At 42.8% G+C, this 25,465-nt stretch overlaps 2 protein-coding genes across 9 annotated transcripts in view; both read left to right on the top strand.

Moving 5' to 3' along the window:
• Positions 1-3,767: 3,767 nt before the first annotated feature.
• On the top strand, positions 3,768-6,397 carry LOC138621705 (E3 ubiquitin-protein ligase TRIM39-like). Its single transcript, XM_069699940.1, is given in 2 exon segments — positions 3,768-4,562; positions 4,564-6,397. Coding segments are annotated over 2 exon segments (1,797 nt in total). The 3' UTR covers positions 5,566-6,397.
• A 2,778-nt stretch (positions 6,398-9,175) lies between these two features.
• LOC138621741 (ELKS/Rab6-interacting/CAST family member 1-like) overlaps positions 9,176-25,465 on the top strand; it is a 132,759-nt gene continuing 116,469 nt past the window's right edge. For 4 of the 8 annotated variants that reach the window (XR_011310960.1, XR_011310959.1, XM_069699991.1 and 1 more), the window contains exons 1-4: positions 9,177-9,495; positions 19,064-19,879; positions 21,359-21,436; positions 21,675-21,830. Coding sequence is in view for 5 of the 8 variants with exons in the window: in XM_069699991.1 (XP_069556092.1) it covers positions 19,382-19,879; positions 21,359-21,436; positions 21,675-21,830 (732 nt within the window). In the remaining 3 variants the exon portion in view is untranslated. Of the gene's footprint in view, positions 9,496-19,063; positions 19,880-21,358; positions 21,437-21,674; positions 21,831-25,465 lie in introns of all 8 variants that reach the window. The other 4 variants (XR_011310958.1, XM_069699988.1, XM_069699986.1 and 1 more) reach the window with 2 other exon arrangements.

Raw genomic sequence — 25,465 nt, 5'->3', positions numbered from 1 at the left:
CTTTGTCTCTCAGTGTTTTACGCAAGTTCATACAGCACTTTGATTTGAATGGGGTAGGCCCTCTGTTGTACTCATTTTCATAAGTCAATGATGTCAGTGACAGTGTCAGTGAGTCAGGATCACATCAGCTTTTCTCATTTCAGAATGAAAATCACCTCAGAAATCACAAAATCAACAACCTGTCAGTCAAAGAAGAAAACGGACTGTTGTAATTCTTCTTCTTAATGTAGTTAAGATGTTTTATGTTGTATTCAAACTTGATGATGATCCTGGTGACATCATCAGGGCTTTCTTTTCAAACTATGGAAAAGCTTCCTCCAGAACCACAAAGGACATGATGCACCTGCACCTGTAAAACTGGAGCAGTGGCCCTTTAAAAGGCAACTTATTATGAAAATGTAATTCTGCAGCAGTTCTTTAAAACCCTGATTGCACACCGTGTGAAGCCGCCTGCTGCCTTGCACTGCTGCATCATGAGCCCTCTCTGATCCACTTTTTTTCTTCACTGACAAATAAGGACTTATGACTCAGATGTCACCTGGACTCGCTCGCGCTGCTCTGAAAGGTGCAGAAGGAGAATAATAAAACATGAAAACACAAATAAAAGGTGCCAGTCGCTGTAGTTGCTGCTTGGGTAGAATCTGTCCTCTTCAACCAGCTGATACATCCAGAATAAAGTTACAATGGCCAGGGTTGTAAATTGTCAGCTGCTTGTTGTACACGGAGATTTGCTATTCAAGACATGCCCATCTCTTTATCATATAAACTGCATGAGAATACTTGGTGTACTGGCTGTTATTATTATGTTTGAGTCCATTAAGTCATACATTTTACTTGTTACTCACACATGTATCCCTCCTAAAAACGACAATCCATTCTTTGCACATTTTTTTTTTCATGCACAGGGTAAACGTACAATAGAACAGGCATTGGTCAACTCAACAATTGAATGTTGAGTCAGCAGTTTGGGTGAACTGACCCTTTTGCTCACTCACAGTCAGGGTTTATTGCTCACAGCTTCTGTTTGGGTCTGATAACAGCAGGGTGGTGCTGCACCGATCTTTCCTTCCCAAGCCTTGCTCAAGATGAAAACGTTAAACTAACATGCATAATTTTGCATGTTTTGTGGAGTCAGGCATGCTGTAGTAACTTCTTTTTTTTTGCGCTCATGCATTGTTGAGGATCCCGTGCTGTACAAGATGTTCCTGCTTAGTTCATTACAGTTTGTTAATTTTTGAAAATATGATTGTTTAAGTTGTCTTTTTTTTTTTTTTTTTTAAATAAGGATGCCGAATGCAGAAAATGAAGTCTACAGTTGGAATGGAGCAAATCGATAGATAGATAGATAGATAGATAGATAGATAGATAGATAGATAGATAGATAGATAGATAGATAGATAGATAGATAGATAGATAGATAGATAGATAGATAGATAGATAGATAGATAGATAGATAGATAGATAGATAGATAGATAGATAGATAGATAGATAGATAGATAGATAGTAAAAAATATTAAATATAAAAATGCAGATAGATATATACAATAAAATAGAAGATAAAATAATAACAGTAAAAAATATTAAATATAAAAATGCACAGTATATACAATAAAATAGAATAAAATAAAATAGAATAGAATAATTAAATTAAAACTAACTAAACAATAAGGCAAAGTTTTTTGTTTTTTTATATTTAAACAACCAAGAAAAACAGACAACAGACAACGGTGTTATTGTTGTGTGATGGATTTTGCCAGAGGTGAGTTATTGTACAGTCTTATTGCAGTGGGCAGGAATGATCTCCTGTATCAGGAATGATCTCCTGTATCAGGAATGATCTCCTGTATCAGGAATGATCTCCTGTATCTGTCCTCGTGACAGCGGAGCTGGAGGAGTCTTTTGGAGAAAGTGCTCCGCTGTCCCTGCAGCAGGTGGTGGGGAGGGTGGTCAGGATTATCCAATATGGATAATAGTTTCCTCAGCGTCCTCCTCTCCACCACCTTTTTCAGGCTTTCCAGATTGCAGCCAATGATGGAGCCGGCCTTCTTCACCAGTTTGTTAAGTCTGTTGGTGTCTCCGGCTCCAATGCTGCTCCCCCAGCAGACTACTAGAAGTACAGTTCACTGGCCACAACAGACTGGTAGAACATATCTAATATCTTGCTGCACACATTGAAGGATCAGAGTTTCCTCAAGAAAAAGAGTCGACTCATCCCCTTCTTGGAGAGATAAAGTCTGAAGGAGGCGCTACTGCAGTCAGGGCAGATCCTTCTCGGTTTTAGTAACTTTTTCCAGGAAAAGGCGGAGAAGATGGAGGGAGGGATTATGTCATTCCCCAGAAATGAAACTGCGTGCCTGAACTGAAACTCTTTCCTATTTGTGTTCACAGTGGATACAAAGATCTCGGCAGGTAAAGTTGAGCTACTCTCATTCTCTGTCTTTTTCTTTATCTTACTGAAAGACACTTTCTGTTCTTCTGTTGAATTTATTAGCTGCTTAAATGTCAGTTCAAACATTTCTGCAGACCGTGTGCAAATGATAACTATTAACAACAATGAGATCATTATAGATATAGGGATGTAGTAAAGCTTTTGTTTTGGCCATAATTGTTGAGACTAAAAAGCCTGTGGTGTTAGATTTTGGATATCATAATATCATGATATGGTTTAATTGTTGTCTTTTCCTGGTTTTAAATGCTGGATTACTGTAAAGTGATGTGATTTTAAACACTTACCAGACTGTTTTAACTGTTCTGTTATTTCCCTTTACCAAACAAAGTCATTATATCCACATCACTGATGATTATTGATTAAAAATGTCTTTATGTAAATATTTTTTTAAAAGCACCAACAGTCATCCCTATAATATTGTTGTGATATCGAGGTATTTGGCCAAAAATGCAGTGCTAATTATATTTCATCGATCTTGCCCAGCCCTGATAAATCTATCCATACACTCTGATCTTTTTTTTTCCTGATGTCAGCGTCAGAGGAATTATTTGTATTTTTCATCACGTTGAAGTTCTTCATAGTTTACCAGCTGAGTTTAATTGACTACAGACATTTCGTTGGGTGATTTTCCACAGGAAATTCTCCCTGTGTTACAGATTTAATCAGTGTAAGTGGTGAGCCTGGTAAGAATGCCTCTTAAACTAAGTCCTGACAAAGCCAGTCAAGAGTTATTATAGGTCAAGTGCAGTGGTGGAAAGTTAGGAACATTTGTGTTGTATTTTACTCGAGTATTTCCATTTGATGCTACTTCATACTTTCTACTCCATTAGATTTATTTGACGACTTTAATTACTCTTCAGGTGAAAATTTGACACAATGGATATTGTAATAATCTTTTAAAATACAAAATTAAACCAGATGTTTTAAAAAAAATGTTGACTTCTGATGTCTTTCAACAATCAGTGCAGTCAGGGTCACATTGCAGATGTCTCTGAGGTTTCATTTAAGAAGACGTACTGCAGTTTAATTCACTGACCTGAAATGACACCAAGCAAGATGTATATTAACTACTGTACGTCAAAGAAAAAAAAAAAACTTGACAATTCAAAATAAAAGAGAGGAAATTCGCGCGTTAACTTCCGGTGTTGTCATAGCAACATGCACATGCCGCTCTAAGCAGCGTGTCAAATGGACATAGGCAATAAGAAATTGAAACATAGACAACCAAGTAAATGCCAAAATTTTACCCGACAAACTAGTTTTCACATTTTTGGGGTTTGAAATTAAAAATCCTAATCATCCTTTCTCTTTGCAGACATGGCCTCAGCCAGCAGCCTCCAGTGTTCAATCTGTTTCGATGACTTCACTGAACCTGTCTCGACTCCATGTGGACACAACTACTGCAAGACTTGTATCACGGAGTACTGGGACCGGAGTGACCGGGCACAGTGTCCTCTCTGTATGAAAAGTTTCTGCAGTAGACCACAGCTCCACGTCAACACAGAGTTCAGAGACATGATGGAGCATTTCAACACCATGAGGGTGGAGGGTGGAGATGAGATTTCCGCCAAACCAGAGGAGGTGGCCTGCGACGTCTGTCCCAGGCCAAAGCGCCTGGCCCAGAAGACGTGCGTGGTGTGCTTGGCCTCGTTCTGCCAGCCTCACCTGGAGCTTCATCGGAGAGCCGCGGGTCTGAAGAAGCACATGCTGGTTGACCCCGTGCCAAACCTGGAGGATCGGGTGTGTAAGAAGCACGATAAGATGCTGGAGCTCTACTGTCGCACCGACCAGGCGTGTGTGTGTTTCATGTGCTCGAAAGACGACCATGTGGCGCACGGAGTTGTTCCGTTAGAGCATGTGTTCAGAGAGAGGAAAGCCTGGCTGGAGAATGCGACGATAGAAATAAAGTTGATGGAAAACATTAAATCCAGGAGCGTCGAGGAAACCAAATCCTCTGTTGAACAGAGCAAGAAAGAGTCGAAGAGAGAGGTAGCAGATGTTGTTGATGTTCTCACGGCTCTGGTGGCCTCTCAGCGAAGAAGCCAGGACGAGCTGATTGAGTTGATCCGGGAGAAGCAGAAAGCAGCAACGGCACAAGCTGTAGACCGCATGACACCGCATGACACATCTGAAAAAAGAAATTGCTCAGTTGAAGAGGAGAAGATCAGAAATGGAGCAGCTTTTACAAACAGAGGACCACCTGCACCTGCTGCAGAGCTGGCCATCCTTCCACTTCCCTGCGCATGTTAAAGACCTATTCAACCCTCCATTTACACAAAACCGTACTGACATCAGTCAACGGACTGATGTGGGGATGGTGAAAAAATCCGTCGCTCAGCTGAAAAAGATTCTCCGTGATGAGATGGAGATCCTTATTCGTAAAGTCATGTCGTCCGACGGCTGTGATGCCGCCGTACAGGCCGATGCAGCTGAAAAACTGGAGACAGAGGATTTTATCAGAGAGGTGTGGGAGCCGCCACGGGACAAGCTGATGATGATCCAGCAGTGCAACGAAGTGAACGTGACTCTGGATGCAGCCACAGCCCACTCCGATCTCTTGGTGTCCGAGGATGGGAAACGACTGACGTTTCGTAAAAGTAAATTATTTGTCCCTCCTTTCTTTAGGAATCCTTTTCAATGTCAAAATTATGTCCTTGCGACAGATGGTTTTTCCTCAGGCAGGTTCTACTATGAGGTTCAGATCAGTGGGAGTCGTGTCTGGCTCCTGGGAGTGGTCAAAGAGTCCATTGACAAGCAGATACTTCACATCCCTCAGTCTGAGGACGGAGCCTGGACATTTACTGGATATTCCACGAATTACCTGCATGAATGTTTTGCTCCTGGTGACAACACCATTCATTTGCTCTGGAAACTCCAAACAGTAGGTGTGTTTGTTGATTATGAGAAGGGAGAGGTCTCCTTCTATGACGTGGAAGCCAGGACTCTGATCTACTCCTACACAGGATGCACCTTCACAGAGACCACACCAGCTCTAAAAGCGTTTCTTTACTCCATGGTGGGCACATCCTTAAGTAACAGACCAAAGCTCTATCCGATCTTTGGCCTCTTCACTGATGACATGCTTGTAATCACTCCTGTAGCTCCTGCAATTTAAGGTGCCACATGTACCAGGAGACATGAGCGTGTAACCTCTGCCAAAAGATTTTCTCATTTCAGATTTCACATCTAACCATCTGTTTGATCATCTTGAGGCATATATGTTGTTGAATATGAAGTAGAGTGTGTTTTCTGCATCAGATAAATATTTACAATTTAAAGGCAGCAGAAGTATCACAATGACAATAAGGCTCATTGTAATGTATAAATACTCTACATATACATTTATATATTTTCTAGCCTTCATCATTTTAAGTAGTACAAAAAAATACAAGGTAGGTCAGTTATGTACATGCATGTTGCAATACCGATATTTAACCAGAGGGTGGCACTATTGTTTAACCAATGTTCTGGTCTGTTTCTGAGCGAACTGAAGGGGGTAAGAAATCAAGGCCTGGACAGAGGCATCATGGGAAACCAAATCCATTTAATAGCTACTTTCAAAAATGCTTTTTATATATAGGCTCCTGTATTCTGTAGGTTAGCATTATAGTCACAGCTTACAAATATGCAGGTGATGTCAGAGACTGTCAACTTTTTTCAGAATCAATCATCTTTTTGTCAGTTACAGTATTTTTTTAATTTTTAAATTTAAGCAGATATTTGTGAACATATAACCAACATTGTGAAACAAATGATGCTTTATGTTTTGATAGCAATAACTCCAAGATGCATTATTTTTTATTTTCTAACTTACCATTTTTAAACTCATTATCTGCTCTGCCAAATCATATCTGATAAAAGAACTGTAAAACCACTGGTTTTATAATATGTTTTCTACAGCTGATTTGTATTAAACTGCTTAATAAACGTGCATGTCTTTAAAAAAATGACCTTCTCAGATTTAAATTTTTGCATTACCCCTAATTACATTGATTTCTGCTCTATTTTTAAGTGTATTGCTGGGCAGTGTGTTCAGAGGAGTCTTTTTTTATTCTCTTATCTGTTCACTCCACTGTTAACATTTATGCATGATGATGGAATTCACATTTCATTTGAATGGAGTTGTAATAAGAGAAAAACGTAGTATTTTCACGACCATGGTATCTTTACATGTAAAAATAAAAACACAATTTTTTTACGTAAGTTAGCGGAGACGCCAGAAGATCGCGCTGGTCCACCAATCCTGATGTGTTCCTCTCAAGGAGAACTTAAGCCAGGAGACTATTTATACCTCGGCTGTCTGACTGACTGGCGCCCAGGGAACTGGGACACTGTGTGTTTGTGTGAATGTGTGTGTGTGTGTGTGTGTGTGTGTGTGTGTGTGTGTGTGTGTGTGTGTGTGTGTGTGTGTGTGTGTGTGTGTGTGTGTGTGTGTGTGTGTGTAGTCTGTCTTTGTTCAGTGTCGGGTTGGAAATATTTCTTTAGGATAATGTGTAATTGTGTGTGTGCAAGAGAGAGACAATGAAAGAGACCTTGGTCATCAGAGTGACCAGCTATGAAATATGCCACACACTCTGGTTTGATACTGTATGTAGGTCATCCAGTCATTCGGGATGTGAACTTGTCACAGATCCGATATCTGATGTATAACTTGTGAGTATCACACTAAAAAGCTCACTGACCTACTCAGTAGAAGATAAGAAACAAACCAGACTAAGTGATCTAATACTAAGTTTTACACAACTACAAATCATCATTCAAGTTGTTTCCTTCGGGGTATTTTATTGAACCATACAGCTTCCACGAATGCAGCCTGCTATTATTGATTTAAAAGCTCCAGTTTGAATCTCATCTCTCCTTAAGACCATCTCGCATTCAACTTAAAAAAAAAAATGGCTTCAAATCCATCTTGTGATAAAATCAATAAAGGTCTATTATTGTGGATCCAGAAAAATGAGATGACAAAGTTTGACAGTCCTTTCTTGGTCAAAAGGAAATCCAAATCAAACGGTAATCTATAACTTTGTTTGTGTGTGACTGTGAGGACAAAGTTCAACAAAGGTTGAAGGTGAACTGTATTGATGTTAGTATTGCTCTGTGGGCATAATGTTATGGTCAATACCTGCGCCAGATGAACCATGACATCAAGCTTTAGTTGTTTTGTTCCTGATTTGCCTGTTGGAGTCTGATGGTGGGCACCCAATGCTGTTTATATTGTTGTTTATATTACTGTAGGTAGGCAGGTAGGTAGGTAGTTAGTTACTTTATTAATCCCCAAGGGGAAATGTTTTTGCTACAGCAGCATTTATAGATACAGGAAAGCAGTAAATTAACAGTAAAAGAAATATTAAATATAAAAATGCACAGTATATACAATAAAATAGAATAAAATAAAAAATAGAATAATTAAATTAAATTAAAACTGACTAAACAATAGTGCAAAGTTTTTTTTAGTTTTTAAAAGATATTGAAACAAACAAGAAAAACAGACAACGGTGTTATTGTTGTGTGATGGTACATTAGTTGGCCTTTACTGCAGCTGAAATGTTGACCTGTTGCAGTAAAAGCACAGGTGTTATTAATAACATTAATAATTATGTCTCTGATCTGGCAATTACAATGATGGAGCAGTTTAAAAAAACCTTAGTTACACCTGTGTTTGACAGGTTAAAAAGGCTGCTGAGTAAAGGTCTGTTTGTTTAGTCATTGACCTAACAAACCAAATAGTGATCAAGTGCTTATAAAAGTACTTAAGTTATTAAAACGTCCCCATATTTTCCTGTCGTAGGACGTAGTCGTTAATCCAACTAATCTGTTTTCTGAGGGTACATATTAATGTAGCCCACTGTCCCAAATGTAGTAGGCTTTATACATCGCTTAAATACAGGAGGCTGGGCTTAATCTGTGAAGTCCAGTAGTATAGCTTAATTAGGTGCATTTGCTAAAGTACCCCTCTTCAGTGCTGTTGAAATGTACTTTGAAGTCACACCAGGGGCAATTCTGCAGGAGCACTTTTACTTTTGATACTTAAGTACAATTTACTAATGAAACCTTTGCATATTTTTACTGCAGAGTTTTAGCCTAGTTGTGTTACATTATGGTGTTTTGCTTTTACTGCTGCAATATATGTCATTCAATTCGGACTTATTCCACTGCTAAACGTGTGAAGCTTCTGCAGATATAAATGACACAAGTGCCAATAGTATTTTTAATTAATCAAACAAAGTGTAGAAGCTGTCAATTCAATTCTTTTATATTTTATTTCCATTTCATGTTGCTGTATTGTTCTACTCTGCCACAATTTTGTGAACTACAGTACAGTATATTGTATCGTATGTAAGATTATACTGACAAAATATGGTGCATTAGTATAGATTAAACAAGCCAAGTGAATACAGGTACAACAGTAAAATGTTATAAATAATGTGAAAAAGAAGGCCATAGCCACCAAAATGATTGTATAACTTGTTTAATTCGTCCGTAAACAACCCTAAAGGGGTTGTTTCACAGGATATACAAATAAAGGTTAGCCTTAATGGACAATATGGATAATATTAAGTTAAGCTGATGCCAAGATGGAAGGCATTTTCTCATTTCCGTGCGAGTTTTTATTTGATTTTTTTTTTTTAATAATAATAATGGATTATCGTGCACGCGACCCGACCGGCAGAGAGGACGGGATACGTCTCGGAGACGCGCGCTCCGCCGCGGTGACGTCACGGGAGCGCCCGTGCAGAGCCGAGCAGCGGGGGGAAGCCTCGCCAGTGTCGGAGGTGGCGAAGAGACGGAAAAGAGGGAGAGACAGACTGACGGGAGACAACGGAGACAGCGGAGACGAGCCGACAAGAGAGCGACTCACCTCGGCTCGCTGTTCGGCTACGAAGCCGCGTCACTTCCGAGGTTTTGACAGCAGCAGGATAACTGAAGAGGATATGTGACGAGCCTCCCTCCTCCTGTGTGTGTGTGTGTGTTTTATTTTTATTTTTATTTTTTAACACAGACCTTATTTCACAACCGAGAGGCAGCGACGGTAACAGCCGCCGCAGTGAGTACTGGAAGTTAGTGTGTGTGTGTGTGTGTGTTTTCTTCCACAGGCCTCCTCCGTGTCCGTGCTGTAGTCACGCCGGCCACTTCTCTCGGTCCTCCGTCCCTCTGTCCCTCCGTCCCTCCCATGTGTGTGCTCGCTTGTCAGTGTTTGTGCGCGGGGCCACGTTTGAGGAATAACAGGGACGTCGGCAAAAAACAACAACAACAACAACAACAAAAAACAACATAATTAAAATTTGATGGCCGCTTCGAGGCGCAGCAGTTTCGGGTCAGCTGTGGATGAGACGTCGCCTGCGGTCGCGGGTCTCTGTCCGCCGGACCGGACCGGACCGACCACCGGACCGGACCACCGGACCGTCTGCGTGTTGTTGGCCAGCAAGCTGTCATTTAAGACGCGACGCGAGCTCACTTCAAATAAACCAATTGTAGCTGACTGACACTAATAACACGACGTGTCTGTCGAAATGCGATTATCAATCTGTTCGCTGTGGTGCAGGCGGCACATGAAGCTGCCGACAGCCTCCTAGTTTCTCAAAACCACATTATATATTATATTATATTATATTATATTATATTACAGCGCCAGTTTGCTCACATTATTGCAGTTCATAGCGGGTTTATCTCCTGTGGTACCACTAATATTCCCTGAGGGACTTCAAAGTGTGCCTGTAGTACTCGATATTAAATTTCACCTCTTGCCCTAATATTCCCACGAGCGGGCTATTAGTTGTAATATCTCCAACAGGACCCCTGCTGGTTCTGCAGCCCGACATAGAAAACTTGTGCAAGACTGATAACAGCACCTTTCCAAACCAATTTAACTTGAGCGAAACATAGACGTGATATGATCATGTTTATGTAGGCAGGGGAAAGGTGGTGGTGGGGGTGGGGGTGGGAGGGGCGCCGTGATTTCCTCCCGTGTGCCGCCCACAGCCCTGTTTCTTGGCACCGCCCCTCCTCCGGGACCATCCAGTCAGAGAACTGAGCTGCTTCCTTCCAGATTATTGTCAACACTTTACCTTTTTTTTTTTTTTTTTTTTTTTTTTTTAATGTCCAGGCTCTGCACCTACAGGCTTGTTAAAAAAAAAAAAAAAAAAAAGTTGTCTTGACATTTCTTTCTTCGAATTAATTAATTGATTTTCCAAAAAAAAAAAAATTGTGGTTTTAAGGCTTCAAGGTTTTCCCAACATGAGAGCCTTATTAAAACAGTTCTTTCAAACCATTTCCCAGATCTCCCCTCTATTATAGGACCATGTCACGTTTGGTATTCATTCAAGTTTTTAATCGCTTTGCCAGGCGGAGGATTTATTTACACCACCTTGTTGTGATGGTAACTGTTCATATATGTTTGAAAAGATGCTTGGGTCACCTTTTCCACTCACTTTATTCTCACTGAAGCTGGTAAATTGACTGTACGAGCATGTTCCTCTTTACACAAGGAGCCTGGGGGTGGGTGTGGGGGTGTTACACTCTCAATTAACTACACACTCCTGAATTAGCTTTGTGCTTCCCTGCCTTTGTGTTAATTGTCAGGTCTCGGCGGTACATTTTCCGTATTTGTTATGTAGGCAGCATCCAAGATGAGATGAGCCCGATGTGTGTTTCTGCCTGCGCATGACATCGATGTACCTTCCTGCGCGTTTATGTACGTGGTTACGTGTTACGAGTTAGAGTGCATGATTGTGTGCGCACTTTGTTTGCCCAGCCGGCATCTTGGATTAATTTCCTGTGGCACACAATAGACTACAGCTGATGGTATCAGTCCCATATCAGTGTTGTGCTTCCCAGTGTCTGAACCATATTGTGTGTTATCGCAGATAGAGCCAGTGGCTGAAGTTGCAATGCCAAAATCTGTATCTTGCCCAGACATCTGCTGCCAAACACATTATTTACTGCCCCAGACTGCTAATATCTTTCTATGCAGACTAAAATTAATTGGTCTGTCCATTTAATTAAAAACAATATCCCGCCTGCGGGGTTAGTTGGCTGAACTGTCCGAAGCACAAATCCAGTTTTAGAAGTGAATTAAAAAAAACAAAAACATTCCTGCTTAAATTTCTACAGAAATGGTGAAGTAATGATTTTATACGTGTTGCAGTTTGGTCAGAAATGCAGCACCAAAGTGTCATTTATGATTTATCCTCAATATCACGCCCTAACATGGACACTGTATCTTGTGTCTGTGTAGGGGATGAACCTCGATATCACAATACTTTAAAAAAAACAACAAAAAAAAACGGCAGCATTGCATGAGCTATGCACCGCACGGTTGTGATGATTGAACACAGTAAGACCACATACATTAAAAACTGCACTAAATTTATCAGGCTGCAAAAAAAAGTGAAATTTTGAATTCGAGCAAAAAGTAAAAATGACTTACCTTTACTTACATGTGCAACCGTAAGAATAAAAGTTGTTCGTAAAATGTCTTTCTCTTAATGTTTTCCAGCCTTTGAAGAGTAGGTCCCTGAGGATTGCGGTAAGAAAAACCTCCTGACACTTATTTTGGAGTCACTGGATAAAGACATTGACATAATACAAAATGTGGCTGAAAACATCAGGGCTGCCCCCAAGCAGTCGACTCGGCGTCAGCCGATGAGAAAAGTTGTCGTCGACTGAGTTACATTACATTATTACATTACATTTCATTTAGCTGACGCTTTTATCCAAAGCGACTTACAATAAGTGCATTTCAACCATGAGGGTACAAAACCCAGAACAACAGGAATCAAGAAAATACAATTTCTTCAAGAAAGCCAAACTACAAAGTGCTAAAAGTAAGTGTCATTTTAAGTTCTACTAAAGTTCTACTGTTCAAGGTGAAGTCTGAAGAGGTGTGTTTTTAGTTTGTGGCGGAAGATGTTCAGAGTTTCTGCTGTCCTGATGTCGGTGGGGAGCTCGTTCTACCATTTAGGAGCCAAACAGTTGTGATTTTGTAGAGTGTTTAGATCAGTGAGGAGCAACAAGCCGATTGGTAGAAGCAGAGCGGAGGGAGCGGGCTGGGGTGTAAGGTTGGACCATGTCCTGGATGTAGACTGGACCCGATCTGTTCACAGCACGGTACGCAAGTACCAATGTTTGGAAACGGATGCGGGCGGCTACTGGTAACCAGTGGAGGGAGCGGTTCTCATCATTCATTAAGTTGCAGGAAAAAACAAAAAAAAACTCAAACTGCTTGCGCCTGTAAAAGTTACAGTTTAAAATCGTATTATAACAGTTGTGTGTTTCTCTATAATGCAGCACAGTGTTAACAACATTAGTTTTCGCATTCTTCATCTGCCCTGGAACCATTTTCTGATGCCCCAAAAAATTGCCATGTTTGAATATTTAAATCCGTCGACCACTAGTCGACGGTCGTCTTAAACTAACGAATATTAGTCGATTAGCAGAATCTTTAGTCGCGGGCAGCCCGGGGAGTAATATGTATAATTCAGGGTTGAGGAGAAGAGTCTGTATCTGTAGGATGTTACACCACTTTTTTTTTTTTTTTTTGGTGTTTTTGCATTTATCACAGGAGCAAACAGCCTAATTAATGCAGGAATTAATTTCCCTCACGAGCTTTGTTATGATTTCTCTGCTGTATCTCGGTTAGCAGAGTTTCAGTTTGGTTGCTTTTTTTTTGTTTCCGTCTCAGCTAATTTCCTGTTATTCGATTGTTGTTCATTTCACGTGGATGTTTTTGCCCCTGCGTGAAGATGTTAAGAATTTCACACAGTCAGATACAGTAAAAATTAAACGTCTTTAACAATTAAGGATTACATCCTATTTTTTGTTTTTTGTTTTTGTGCAGAATAGTACATCAGACGCTGCAGTGAAATGTAGGCCAAAGGATGAACGCCAGGCAGGGAAATCCCTGTCTCTGCTCAGTGGATTCATGTCATTCAAGTTTAGTCTTACTGCATGTGGGAGTAGGCAGTGCGTTGGCCATGATTCTTGAACGTTTGATAAATATGTCCCCCGGATAAAACGCGAGCAGCTACATGGTCCGGCTTTTCTGGAATTGTCTCGTGATGCTGAGATCATTCACGGCCCCGTTGCATTATTTAGACGAAGAACAATCAGGCCTTCATGCTGATTTTTGGAAGCGTAAAGAGCGTCGGCGAAGGTTTACAAAAGCAGAATCCGGTGAACGGCGGGGTCATCCTCTTTAGGTCTCCAGACAGATCACGTTCAGAGCCGCACCGACTCGCCACTTCAGCGGGGCTGTCGAGACGACTTCCGGTGAGAGACGCTGTCCCCCGGAGTGTGTTCTTATGATCCCCGATCTCCGGGTGAGAGACCCAACTTTGTCAAACTCGGCTCCCGCGCCGAAACGCCAGCCGGCTAAGTATAGGCTGGCGGTGCGTGTTTGCGCGCCACACGGATGTGTGGTTGTCACCATAAATAGCTCCCAGTGGACACCTTCAGGAATGCTGATGGCGGAGGAGGAGAGAGGCAGCGAGGGGAAGTGGAGGCATCGGTGAGACCAGGGATCGGAGGCGAGGAGTGGGACGAGAAAAAGAAAGTGACACGATACAGGTGGCGGTTTTTCAAGCCAACACCGTCCCTCTCTCGTGTCACTGAAAACCATCTCCGGAGACTCTCCTGCTGCTCCATCTTAAACCTTCCTGCACGTCTGCTCGGTCCTAGCAGTGCGAGCATCGTTAAATGTAACGATAATCAATAGTTTTATCGTAGCAATGAATCCCATGACTAATTGTACGAGAGGGATATGGGCTTGTGCTGACAGTCTCGCTCCTCTCAGCGCTGCGTTTTAGCTCGTTGTTTTGATTTTCCCGCCTGCAGCTTCAGTGTTTTGTTTCACTCGATGTAGTTTTCAGCTGAAACAGCAGAACGAGCTCTTTTAATAACTAGCAACTTGCTTGGTCAATATTCTCGAGCGTTGAGCAGCTGAAGAGCCAGATATTTTTTGTCAGGAGCCGGTGGAGACCAAAAACAGCTGAAGGAGAGTAAATATTGGACTACGTCCATCAGGCGGGCAGAGATAGGACTCCAAATGAATGATGGTGTCGCTCTGTAGCTCTAAAAAGTCGTAACTTGTTGTGTTTAAAGCGTCTTTCCACCAAAAATGGCCAAAAGTTTCATGACTTCTGTATGTGCTTTGAATATCTACACAAGTATGCTTGGTGGCCTTGTGGGAGTTTGACGAGGCCTAATATAGCCCCTGCGAGTGTGTGGAGGGAAGATGAGATATAGTTGTTAGGAGTAACGTCGACTATATAGGGAGGCAGAGGATGAAACACAGGACGTTGTGTGAGCTGGTGTTTCCTGCAGAGAACTTTTGTAGACTTAAACGAGGTTATTTTGGTTCCAGAGTTCATTTCAGGTCTGTTTCAGAAACTGCTCCAGAAGTTTAGTTGGGTGGCATATTTACAGTCGTGTCTAATTTCTACTATTTGCTAACAGTTTGTCTGATTACAGCTGTAGCATCAGTTGAATAATTGACTGGCTAAGATAATTCCACCTTCTCGAATGGGAACGTTTTCGTAGTCTTCTCTGCTTATTAAAGTAAATATGTGGTGTTTTTTTTTTTTACTGTTGGCCACATAAAACAAGACATTTGAACGTCTTGACATTTAGGAACTTGCAATTGACTTTATTTTTGATAAGTTGCTGACATTTTATAGCTGTAATGATTAACTGAAAAAAACTGGCAAAAAATAAGCACCAGATTAATTGCGTGTGAAAATAAACCTCAATTGCAGCCTTAAATGTGTTCATAGATATCTTAACATACAGACACGTGTGTGCAGTGACGCAGTTTAAAGAAAGAAGTTGACAAAAAAAAGAAATTGTAATTGATTGCCCACTTATTGAGTTTTGCCAGGAAACTCCCATCTGCTGAGCGTTTGGGTTGACAGCTCTGATAAAAGCTTGTAGGTGAGTCTCAGGTGAAGATTCACTGTTTCCAAGGTCAGGAGTGAACTCCTGCGACCTTTGGGTGTAAGAGCGTCGAACAGATGTTTTCTTACGGCAGCGCCGCATTGCTTTTTCACATTTGTGGGAAAGGGCGAGAGGGACGGCGAGTCTGTGGACAGAAGTGTCTCGGACAGTCATGTGCTCGTGCTGGTTATGTATTTTTGTGCGTTTTCCCGTTCAGAAATCCTTTTTCGGAAATCAACCTCCGGGTCAGAAACCACCACAAACAAGTTCCCCAACCGGTACGACACACCGCTGGTTTATTCATGTGACCCTTGGACTGCAACTTTAAAGAACACAACATGCTGTGTGATGTGTTTTCCATGAGGTCCTCAAGCCAATAAAAACAAAAGAATAAGTGTGTGGTTTCGCCATGTGATAGATTGGTAACCGTTCAGTGCCTTTCGTCTAACTTGCGTTCTTCACCCGACAACCAAGAGCTGTGTGTGTGTGTGTGTGTGTGTGTGTTCAATAAATGAAATGAAGCCAGACATTCTGACATTTATGCATTATAGTGAGAATTGGGACATAAGCATACATATTATGTACAAGTCAGCAGGTCTGGAGGAGGAGGAGGAAGAGGAAGAGGAAGGGGGGAAACCCCCAACCCACACTTTGACTCTGTGTGTGTGTCTTGATCCTCGTATCGGCCTCAAATGAAGCATTAGACGTGTGCGTGCCCTCAGTGACGTGATCAGTCACGGCCACTGAGCTGCATCTGTAAATGTGTTGTCTATTTGAATGCTTGTTTGAATGTGGATTGATATAGCTATATGTATATTTGCACATGTGCTCAGCTTAGCGTTCGTGTAAGTCCATGGACTGTGTGTGTGTGTGTGTGTGTGTGTGTGTGTGTGTGTGTGTGTGTGTGTGTGTGTGTGTGTGTGTGTGTGTGTGTGTGTGTGTGTGCGCCAGAGGCAGGGTCCTGGCCTGTTTCTATCCAGGTGTGTGTTTTTGGCCCAAAGGGAGAGAGAGAGCAGATGGTCCCTGTTTACGTGTGTGTGTGTGTGTGTGTGTGTGTGTGTGTGTGTGTGTGTGTGTGTGTGTGTGTGGTGGGTGTGTGAAGGGGGGGGGGGGTTGTGGCTGTCCATAACATCTCTCTGAACCAGAGATCTGTGCCAAGCTGAACATCAGCGGCCGTGGCGGGTGTAAATTTCAAAGGTGTCCACTGAGAGGCTTCACAGCGAATCAGACCTAAACTCAAATGTTTGCTGTTGTATTCCATTTTTAAAACTGCTTTCTTTATTGTTCCCGTCCAGTGTTGAAGTTACCATCGTTAACGCCGAGCTGTTTAAGTTCCCAACCTTACAGACGTTAAAAGCAGTTTTAAGCTCAAAACCACAGTGTCACTGGGATATAAATTAATTTCAGTATTTCTCTTAAAAACCATCATGTGTTTTAGTGAAGAGGCAAACCACCGAGAAAATAGTGACATTTTCTGTGTTTTGTGGGTTGACTATTTCTAAAGCTGCTCAGCTAGTAAGCCGAGAGTGTGGATCAGATGACCCGTGCGTGTCCCATGGGTCATGTGTCCACAGACCTAGCGGTGACATCTTCGTCTCCAAGGATACCCAAAGGAACAGATGACGGCTGTTGGTCATTTTGAGCACATGTGCACCCAAAACTTCTGAATTCTACTGCGACAAGTATTCATACCAAAAGTCAGAAGCAGTGTTGTTTATGCAAACAAATTTAAACATGGAGGATAGTTCAGGGGCCCTGGGAGATTGGAGCATTTGCAACAGAAAACTTAAAATTCCAGCAACCTCAGAAACATGTGTTAGCCCACGCTCATAAATTATGTTGATTTTGTGCAAAAAGCAGCAAAATATTTGTGATTAAATCTTTAAGTGGAGCAGCCAGAGAGGCGCAGCATGAATGGGAAATTATTTATTTACTTTTACAGCTACTGCGACGAGTCTTCGACCTGATTGCCTCAATCAGTTTTAATTTGTGAGTTATTTATGTCATGCAACGCACACACACACACACACACACACACACACACACACACACACACACACACACACACACACACACACACACACACACACACACACACACACACACACACACACACACACACACACACACACACACAATACACTGCAATGACAATCCAATCCAGTGTGTTGCAGTTCATATTTTTGTCATCTACTGTAACTGATCATTTTCTGGAGTGTGATTAACAGAAATGCAACAAGATGGGAATTTATTTCTCATTTTTTTTCCCCCCATTCGATGCTTCCCTCTCATGTTGTTATTATTACAGAATGAAATGTACCAACAACAAGATGTAACCGCCCGAATTACAACCATCATCAGTTCTTCTGTTTCTGCTCATGTGGTTCATCCTACAGGGCAGAGCACCGCTAATTATGGACGTGAAGTCAGCTGACTGAATGTGTGATCTGATGTCAGGACGGCTGCAGTGCGGAGTCTTTGGTTTTGGTGGCCAGAGGTGTTGGACAGTGTGATCTGATAATGGGAGGTGGCGAGACAAAGCAGCCTTTGTAGAAGACTACATCAGCCTTAGTATTCTCTCCCTGTGTGTGTGCGTGCAGCTCGGTGGAGTTTTTTTTTGGGCCTCTAAGGTCTTTCTTTAACCTGCTGTTAATCTATGTTGACATTCGTGGCAGTGTCACGCCTGGCTGCTTTATCGTGCTTTCGGGGTCGTCGTGTCTCTATGCGCAGTTTGTAGGTTCTGCTGCAGTGCAAGGATGCGACTATTCTTCTCTTTCTCAATACTTTAAAAAAAAAAAAAATTAGACAATGATTATTGGGTCGGATAACGTCAAGGGGCCTTTGACACGACCTGGTGTCACAGAAAAGCGTTGTAACACACCTGTCAGTCCACTACAGGGTATCCTGTCAGTGACACGGTCCTCCTCGTGAGGCACCAAAAAACACGGAACATTTTGATTTTGATTAGAGTTCAAATCAGTAATTTCACGCAAGTATGATAATATTTGTACGTATGTAACGTTTCATGTAAGTTGCTTAACGTGTGTCGTGCAAGTTAAAAGTTATGGAGCTAATTTACTGGAAAGAAATCCACGTTGACTTTGGCTTTCTCACGGTCTCTGACCACGGTCAAGGTCTCCTTGTTGTGTTTGCTGCATCCAACCACTCATGACGAACCCCCCCCCCCGCCCCCCGCAGATTTGATCCCTCTTTGTGCTTCGTCACGTGACCTCCTCCTTCGGCCCTCGTCACACATGCGCGTGCTTTTTCACGCTCGGGCCGTGCAAAACGTGACGCTGACACCATATCCTCCATTGGACTGATGAGTGTGTTACATGCTTTGGTTCGACACTGGGCTGTTTGAGAGTGATGTTTTAAAAATCTTATCTTGTCTTTTCTGTCAGAATACCCATAAATCAAAGAAGAAAATGAAACGGATCTTTTGAATTTGAGTAGCTACTATCACTTGATTTATAATGTATTCGCATTCATGTATTAATTTGTTGATCACATCGTCATTTCTGCATTTAGCAACTGCTGGATTTGAGAGATGAAAGTAGTCTATAACTCAAAAGAGCATGTATCAAAACCACAGCCTGGAAAAAAATCCTATTCCTCTGCACCTTCAGTATATATACATATATACTGATCACAAGTCTTTGTCTTTCTCCCTTTCTTTTTAGGTGATCTCATCATCTCAGGCTGTGAGGATTGTCTGGCTGCCAAGAGATGCCCTATTGATTCCTACTTACTAACAAAGCCCATGGATTGCAGTGAGGGTGTTGGAAAGGCCGTGATCACAGCTATGTCAACACAATGACATATTTCAAGTCAAGAGGAGCAACAGTACAAGAATTTTCCGCTTTCACTCTTCACTTTTCAGATTTCTGTTGGGACATTTCTTGCTTTTACTGACCTGTGTTTTGTGTAATTTTGAGCATCTATTTTATGATTTAGCCGTTTCACCCATTTCTACAACATACGCCCCGCCTCCTCTCAATATGTACGGTAGCTCCCGCTCCATCTCGAAGCTGGATGTCATCGGATCCAATGGTAACGGATCGGCGTCTGGGAGTCCCGGCCGCTCCCCGCGCCTCCCTCGCTCCCCGCGTTTAGGACACCGGCGAAACAGCAGCAGCAGCTCCGCCGGCGGCCTCACCGGCACCGGGAAAACTCTATCCATGGAGAATATTCAGTCTCTTAATGCCGCCTATGCGACCGGCGGGCCGATGTACTTCTCCGACACGGTCGAGGACCCCATCGGCATCGGGAGTCTGGGCAGTGGGCTGAATCCCTCGCTGCCCAAAAGCACCATGACCCTGGGCAGGGCCGGGGCCAGGGTCCCCTATGGGGTCAGGGCGGCCATCATGGGGAGCAGTCCTAATATACACACTGGAGGGGGAGGAGGAGGAGTCATGCCCAGTGACGCAATAGCATTTGGAGGGGAGATGCAAAACCATCCTCCACAGGCGGCCACTGTGCCGCACTCCATGAGACAGGTGAAGCTCCACCCTGTTCTGTTCTTCTTTACGCTGCAGTCAACATTTTGTGAACCGAAGGTTGAAGCACATACAAATGTAGCCAGAGTGATTTTCTGTATAATATTCTGTCTTCAAATCTTTATACCTTAAATATCTTACATGCAGCTTAACTGCAAACTGAAAAAACAAAAGCTCAGAAACGCCATTTTTAAAAACCGCACAAGTTACGCAAACACTTGTTTCTGAGGGATATCCTAAAAAGGAGTGACATTAAAGGAATAGTTCAACATTTCAGGGTATGCGCTCATCTGCTTTCTTGCTGAGATTTAATAAGTAATCAAGTGTATCTCCCTCAATGTTGACCTTTTACTTTGAAGGACAATACCAGTTTGTTCAGTGTTTCCCGGCCATAAAAATCATAAATCCTCATTACTGTTACGTTCTTATCCTCAGAGAAAAATGCTCTAAAATAGGAGACAACATGGAAGATCTTAATTGTAGTTTTCAATAAGGAATATTGAGACGGAACTGATTTAGTATGTCGACGATCTTTGTCTCACCTCTGAGCGAAGCGAAGCCTTCTTACAACAAGCGTCAAAAATAAAAGAATCGTTTGTTCTCGGCGGACAAAGTCTTTTGTCACGGAGATAAAAGTTTGCTCCGGCTCCGTGTGGAAAGAAGATGGTGGCTTTTTGAAATGAATTTATCAAAGTGCTAAATGGTTATTTTCTTTTTCAGAACGGCTGCCTCTGAATAAAACAGGAGCACTGTGGGCATGAGTAGGTTTAAATAGACTCAGGTCTGCCCTCCCTCTACCTCTGCACCATTAGTCATAACCCGAGAGCTCATGTCTTCGGGACGCAGCTCTCCTCCTTCTACTTCTAATCTCAAAACAACAAAAGATTTTTTTTTTATCTTTCATCGCTCGCTAACTTTCGTTTCCAAATGTCACACGTCTCTAATGTGCATTTGTTGCGACACAAGCAGGATCCCTAAATTACCTTTTTGAAAGCCAAAGCAGTTTGCGTCTGAAATATTAACCCGAGATATGTTTAATTCTTTAATACGCTTCTGCGCTGATGTCAAGATGAATTAAACATTCACATGAGAAACTTTTTCTCATTAACGCTGAAATATTTTTTGCAACATTTGAAGGAACCGTGAAGACAGTTAGAATATATATATATAAAACGTGTCCTTTTCCGTTGATCGTAAACTTTTTGCCCTGTCATGTCCGAACAGGTTTTTAATCTCGGCAGCAGTTTCAAACAGCTGTACATACATTATGTGAGGGTCTTTCCAGGTTTTATTTTTTCATATTGAAATAGCTTTTCAGCGCCAGCAGTGTCTTTGAGAAGGAACGGTTCACTTTCTGTAATTTAGTTTCGTAGGATCACGAGTGCTAGCAGCAGCCACGGCAAACAGACGAGATGAAAATGATGTAAAACGCAAACAGAAATGAGGATTTTGTTCCACTAACTGTTTGTGTGTTTCCAGGTGAGAGAAGGTGCGATGTCCGACCTGCAGACACAGCTAAGAGAAGTGCTGAGAGAGAACGAACTACTACGCAGAGAAGTCAGTATTCATTTATTTCGCAATATGTGTTTATCTTATTTTTCTGTTTGTTTACTTTGGGAGCTCCCCCGACAATTCTGCTGTCTTGAGCTTAAAAGGAAGATTAGAGCTTTGAGGACAAACTAAAAGCCAACACAAGTTAATCTGTAGATTTAATCGGGGTCTCTTCAGGCTTCCAGCACAAACAAATAAACATTGATTTGAATAAATTCATTGTGTTTAATGTTATTTTTTACAGCTTGAGGGCAAAGAGTCCAAATTGAGCTCTTCTATGAACTCCATCAAGACGTTCTGGAGTCCAGAGCTGAAGAAAGAGAGAGCGCTGAGGAAGGACGAAGCCACGAAGATGGCCGTCTGGAAGGAGCAGTACAGAGTGGTGCAGGAGGAAACTCAGGTAGGGAAACGATCTCAAAATCTTTAACAGACTATAATTGACTATCCGTGGACTGTTTACGCTTGCTGCTCAGCCAAAGAACAAATTAAAAGCTGGAGGGAGCAGTATGTCGGGAATCAAAGTCAGAAATCCCAAACTCGGTTGGATTTTAGCCTCGGCCTGTTGTTCTGCCGAGTTTTGTCTTGATGTAAAAAGAAACTGCCGACGGGCACAACGAGGTGCATTTCCTGCTAATTTTATGGACCGTTCTGGTGGATTTTTGTCAGACGGCCCTGAAGACGGGCAGACAGATGAAGCGGGCTGCCTGGTCGGGGGACTCCCAGCTGTCTGTTGTTGCTGGGACCATCTGGATGAGACCGAGACACAGCGAGTCTGGCAGCAGGCGGAAATATTATACAAGATGATGACACGCACACAGACACACACACTCGCGGTTACTTGCCGCCTCACGGTGCCTCATTTCACACATTGTCATGGTGAAACCAGCGCGGGACGTCCTTCACTGATTGCCCCCTCGATTTTTTTGATCAAAGAAAATCACATTTGCATTTCGGTCTTTGACACCTGCTCTGATCACTGCGCGTGGGAGTTTATTTAAGGCTTGGTTGCTGTTCCCGAAAGACAGATTTAATGTGGGAAAGGATTCGAGGTCGGTAGATGACATCGGTTTTATGTGCGTGAACGTGTTCGGTGGGTGCGTGCCTGCACATATGCATCCATAAAACTTGGTATTTATTCAAAATGATGCAGTGAGAATAGATCAGATGACTAAAGGAACAGATGATAAGTTAATTAATCTGTCATGTCGCTGGCCTTTTGCCAGATCCTCAGTTGGGAACACACACTCCTCTCTGGGTGTGTGTGTGTGTGTGTGTGTGTGTGTGTGTGTGTGTGTGTGTGTGTGTGTGTGTGTGTGTGTGTGTGTGTGTGTGTGTGTGCATGAGTGTGTGTGCCGTAACGGCAAGTGAACATACACGTTAAGACACGTATGAATTTTTTCTGATCTACGCTGTTGGGAAATCTCTTCTGTGGTCTCGCTCTCTATTAATGCCCCTTCACTTTCATTCCCTTTCTTTCCTCCAGACAAATCACACCCTTTTAATCGCACGGCATCCTTTTCATTTCCTGCTTTCATTATCCCGTCACTTTCTCTTCAATCTCCCTCTTTTTCTGCTCATCTTTGGCCTTTTGTTTTGCCTCTGCGCTCCTTTTTTTTTTTTTTTTTTTTTTTTCTCAGTCATTCTCATCTCTTCTATTTCTGTCTTCCATGCTTAGTCAGCGCTCCTGTTCTCTGTCCTCCCCTCCCTCCCCTCCCACCTCTCTCTCTCTGTGTGCGCCATCATCCTTGTGTTAGAAATTGGATTAAGTTACCTCCCAGTAATTTCAGGGCATGCGAGTTTCGGACACGCGTGTACGCCGGCTTCACGGCCCTGCCGAGGAATGCTCGTCCCTTCTCCGCCCTCCTTCCTTTCTCCTTCATTCCTCCGCACCTCCTCACTTATTCGCCGCTTCCTTCACGCTCGGGCCCACGATCTTCACCGCCCTTCTTCCGGCTTTTGTCATTTTCTCTTCCTCTTCTTCTATCTGTACTCCTCCTCTGTGTTAGTCCTTCTCTCACATGTAATTTCAGTGTCTCACTGCAGACTAAAAACCAGATTCACAGACATCTCTCAGGCTACGTTTGATCCATGAAGTAATATATGACTACAGCCTCGTGGTTGTCGGCCTCCGCCAAGCACTCAGGTTTCAATTTGCATCCATGTTAGTCCAGACCAAGCGTCAACCAACAGTGACGTCACCCACAGGTTTGTGAACAGCCGTTTAAGCCTCGAGTTCGGATTTTGGCCGTCGCCATCTCGCTATCTTGGAGCCGGAAGTGACCATAGCTCGGGTGGATCTGACTCGACCTGATTGGAAACCCCAGGTTTCTACATCCCGCCCACCGATAGCCGTAACCTGACTGCACCACAGGCCTGTCAATCAAACAGACACGCCCCCTCAAAACACGTCCGTTTGATTCTCATTTTCTATTTAATGACGGGATTCTTTTTAGATGAAATGTCAGAAAACTAATAAGAAGGAGGGACTTTAGCTTACAAAACCGGGAGTCTGTGGAGCCCAAGGATTTTCGAAGCCAACCTCTACATGCCCTCGGTGGTATTGCAGCTTGAGGCGCTTCCACATCGGCCTCATTTTTCAGACCCGAAAGCTACGTCCACATTTATGTAGTCAATGGTCCAGATTCATGTAATATACGTCATATAGTGAAGACTTTGAAGGAAAGTGTTCAATTGCTTGGCAGCAGACAAAGCCTCACATGTTGCTTCAAAGAAGCTAAAACGTGGGTGCTTCACACACATCTTCAACCTGACACCACAAAAGATGAAAATATTGTTGCTTTCTGTCAAAAACAGAGAAGTAATTTGGGCAAATATAGGAAATCTGCAGGTTTTCAGTCCGATCAAATGGGAGGGTGTTTTGTTTTACATCCCTCTAAGCTTTAAAAATACTTTTCTCTCCTTCTTTACCGCCATTTGCTTTCTATTATCTAACTTTTATGTCTCTGGCTCACTCAAATGCAGAACTTTCTACTCATTGTCATCACACTCTCCGTCTCTTTACTGCTCCTCTGTTTTCTACTCTGCCTCACCGTGTTACTGCCACTCTGGGACTCCCTCTCTTCCAAAGCCCTCCTCTCCTTCCTCTCCCTCCTCTCCCTCTCTTCCCTCTCCTCATCTCCTCCCTCTCTTTCACAGCCCTCCTCTCCCTCTCCTCCCTATCTTCCCTATCTTCCCTCTCTTCCATCTCCTCCATCTCTTTCACAGCCCTCCTCTCCCTCTCCTCCCTATCTTCCCTCTCCTCCCTCTCCTCCCTCTCTTTCACAGCCCTCCTTTCCCTCTCCTCCCTTTCCTCCCTCTCCTCCCTCTCCTCCCTCTTCTCCTCTCCATCTGGGCCTGTGGCGCAGGTTCGCCACAGAACTCATTTTAATAGACCGGACACACACCAGTCGAACTCCTCTATTGATCTGTATCCAGTTGCTGCTCTATTCAGCGTTGTCCGTCTCATTTGTCACTGGCAGCGCACCGCAGTGCTTTAGTTTCTGTCTTTTGTGCGAGCATGTGTGTGAATGTGTTCGCCCAATTCGTTCCGCCTCTTTGATCACAGCAGGTAAGTACAATGTTTCATGCAGAAAGGAGGAGAACAGAAAAAAAAAGGAAAAACATGAAGGAATGTCTGGAATGCCAAAAGAAAAGCTTCACTTGTAGAACTTTTGTTTTTCTTCCTTTCTCTGTTTTTGATAATTGGCTTTTTACACTAAAAACACACCATTTTTTTTGGAGGGGGGGGGGTCTATGCACATCTCCCCCCCCCCCCTTTGCATTCCTAACGGTTTCTATTGAATAAATAGCAGCAGTTGGCACCCATGATGGTAACCATGACATGCAGGTTTTAACTCGGGCGTCACTGTTTCCATTCGACAGCATACTCTCCTGAAAATAAATCTATGCAGCTAAGGAGACATTCCTCATCGTAGTGATGATTTTCCACCAGGTTTCGTGTTCAAAATGACACTAAGGTTGGCAGTTTTATGGCTCAGACTTTGTGTCCAACAGCCTTCACTTGGCAATGATACT

The sequence above is a fragment of the Brachyistius frenatus genome, unplaced genomic scaffold, assembly GCF_029030835.1.
Source record: "Brachyistius frenatus isolate BFR_SWC_R1_liver_20210118 unplaced genomic scaffold, ASM2903083v1 Contig_32, whole genome shotgun sequence".
NCBI classification, from domain to species: domain Eukaryota; kingdom Metazoa; phylum Chordata; class Actinopteri; family Embiotocidae; genus Brachyistius; species Brachyistius frenatus.
Note: the sequence above shows the minus strand (reverse complement) of the source record. Positions and strands in the feature narration are given on the sequence as shown.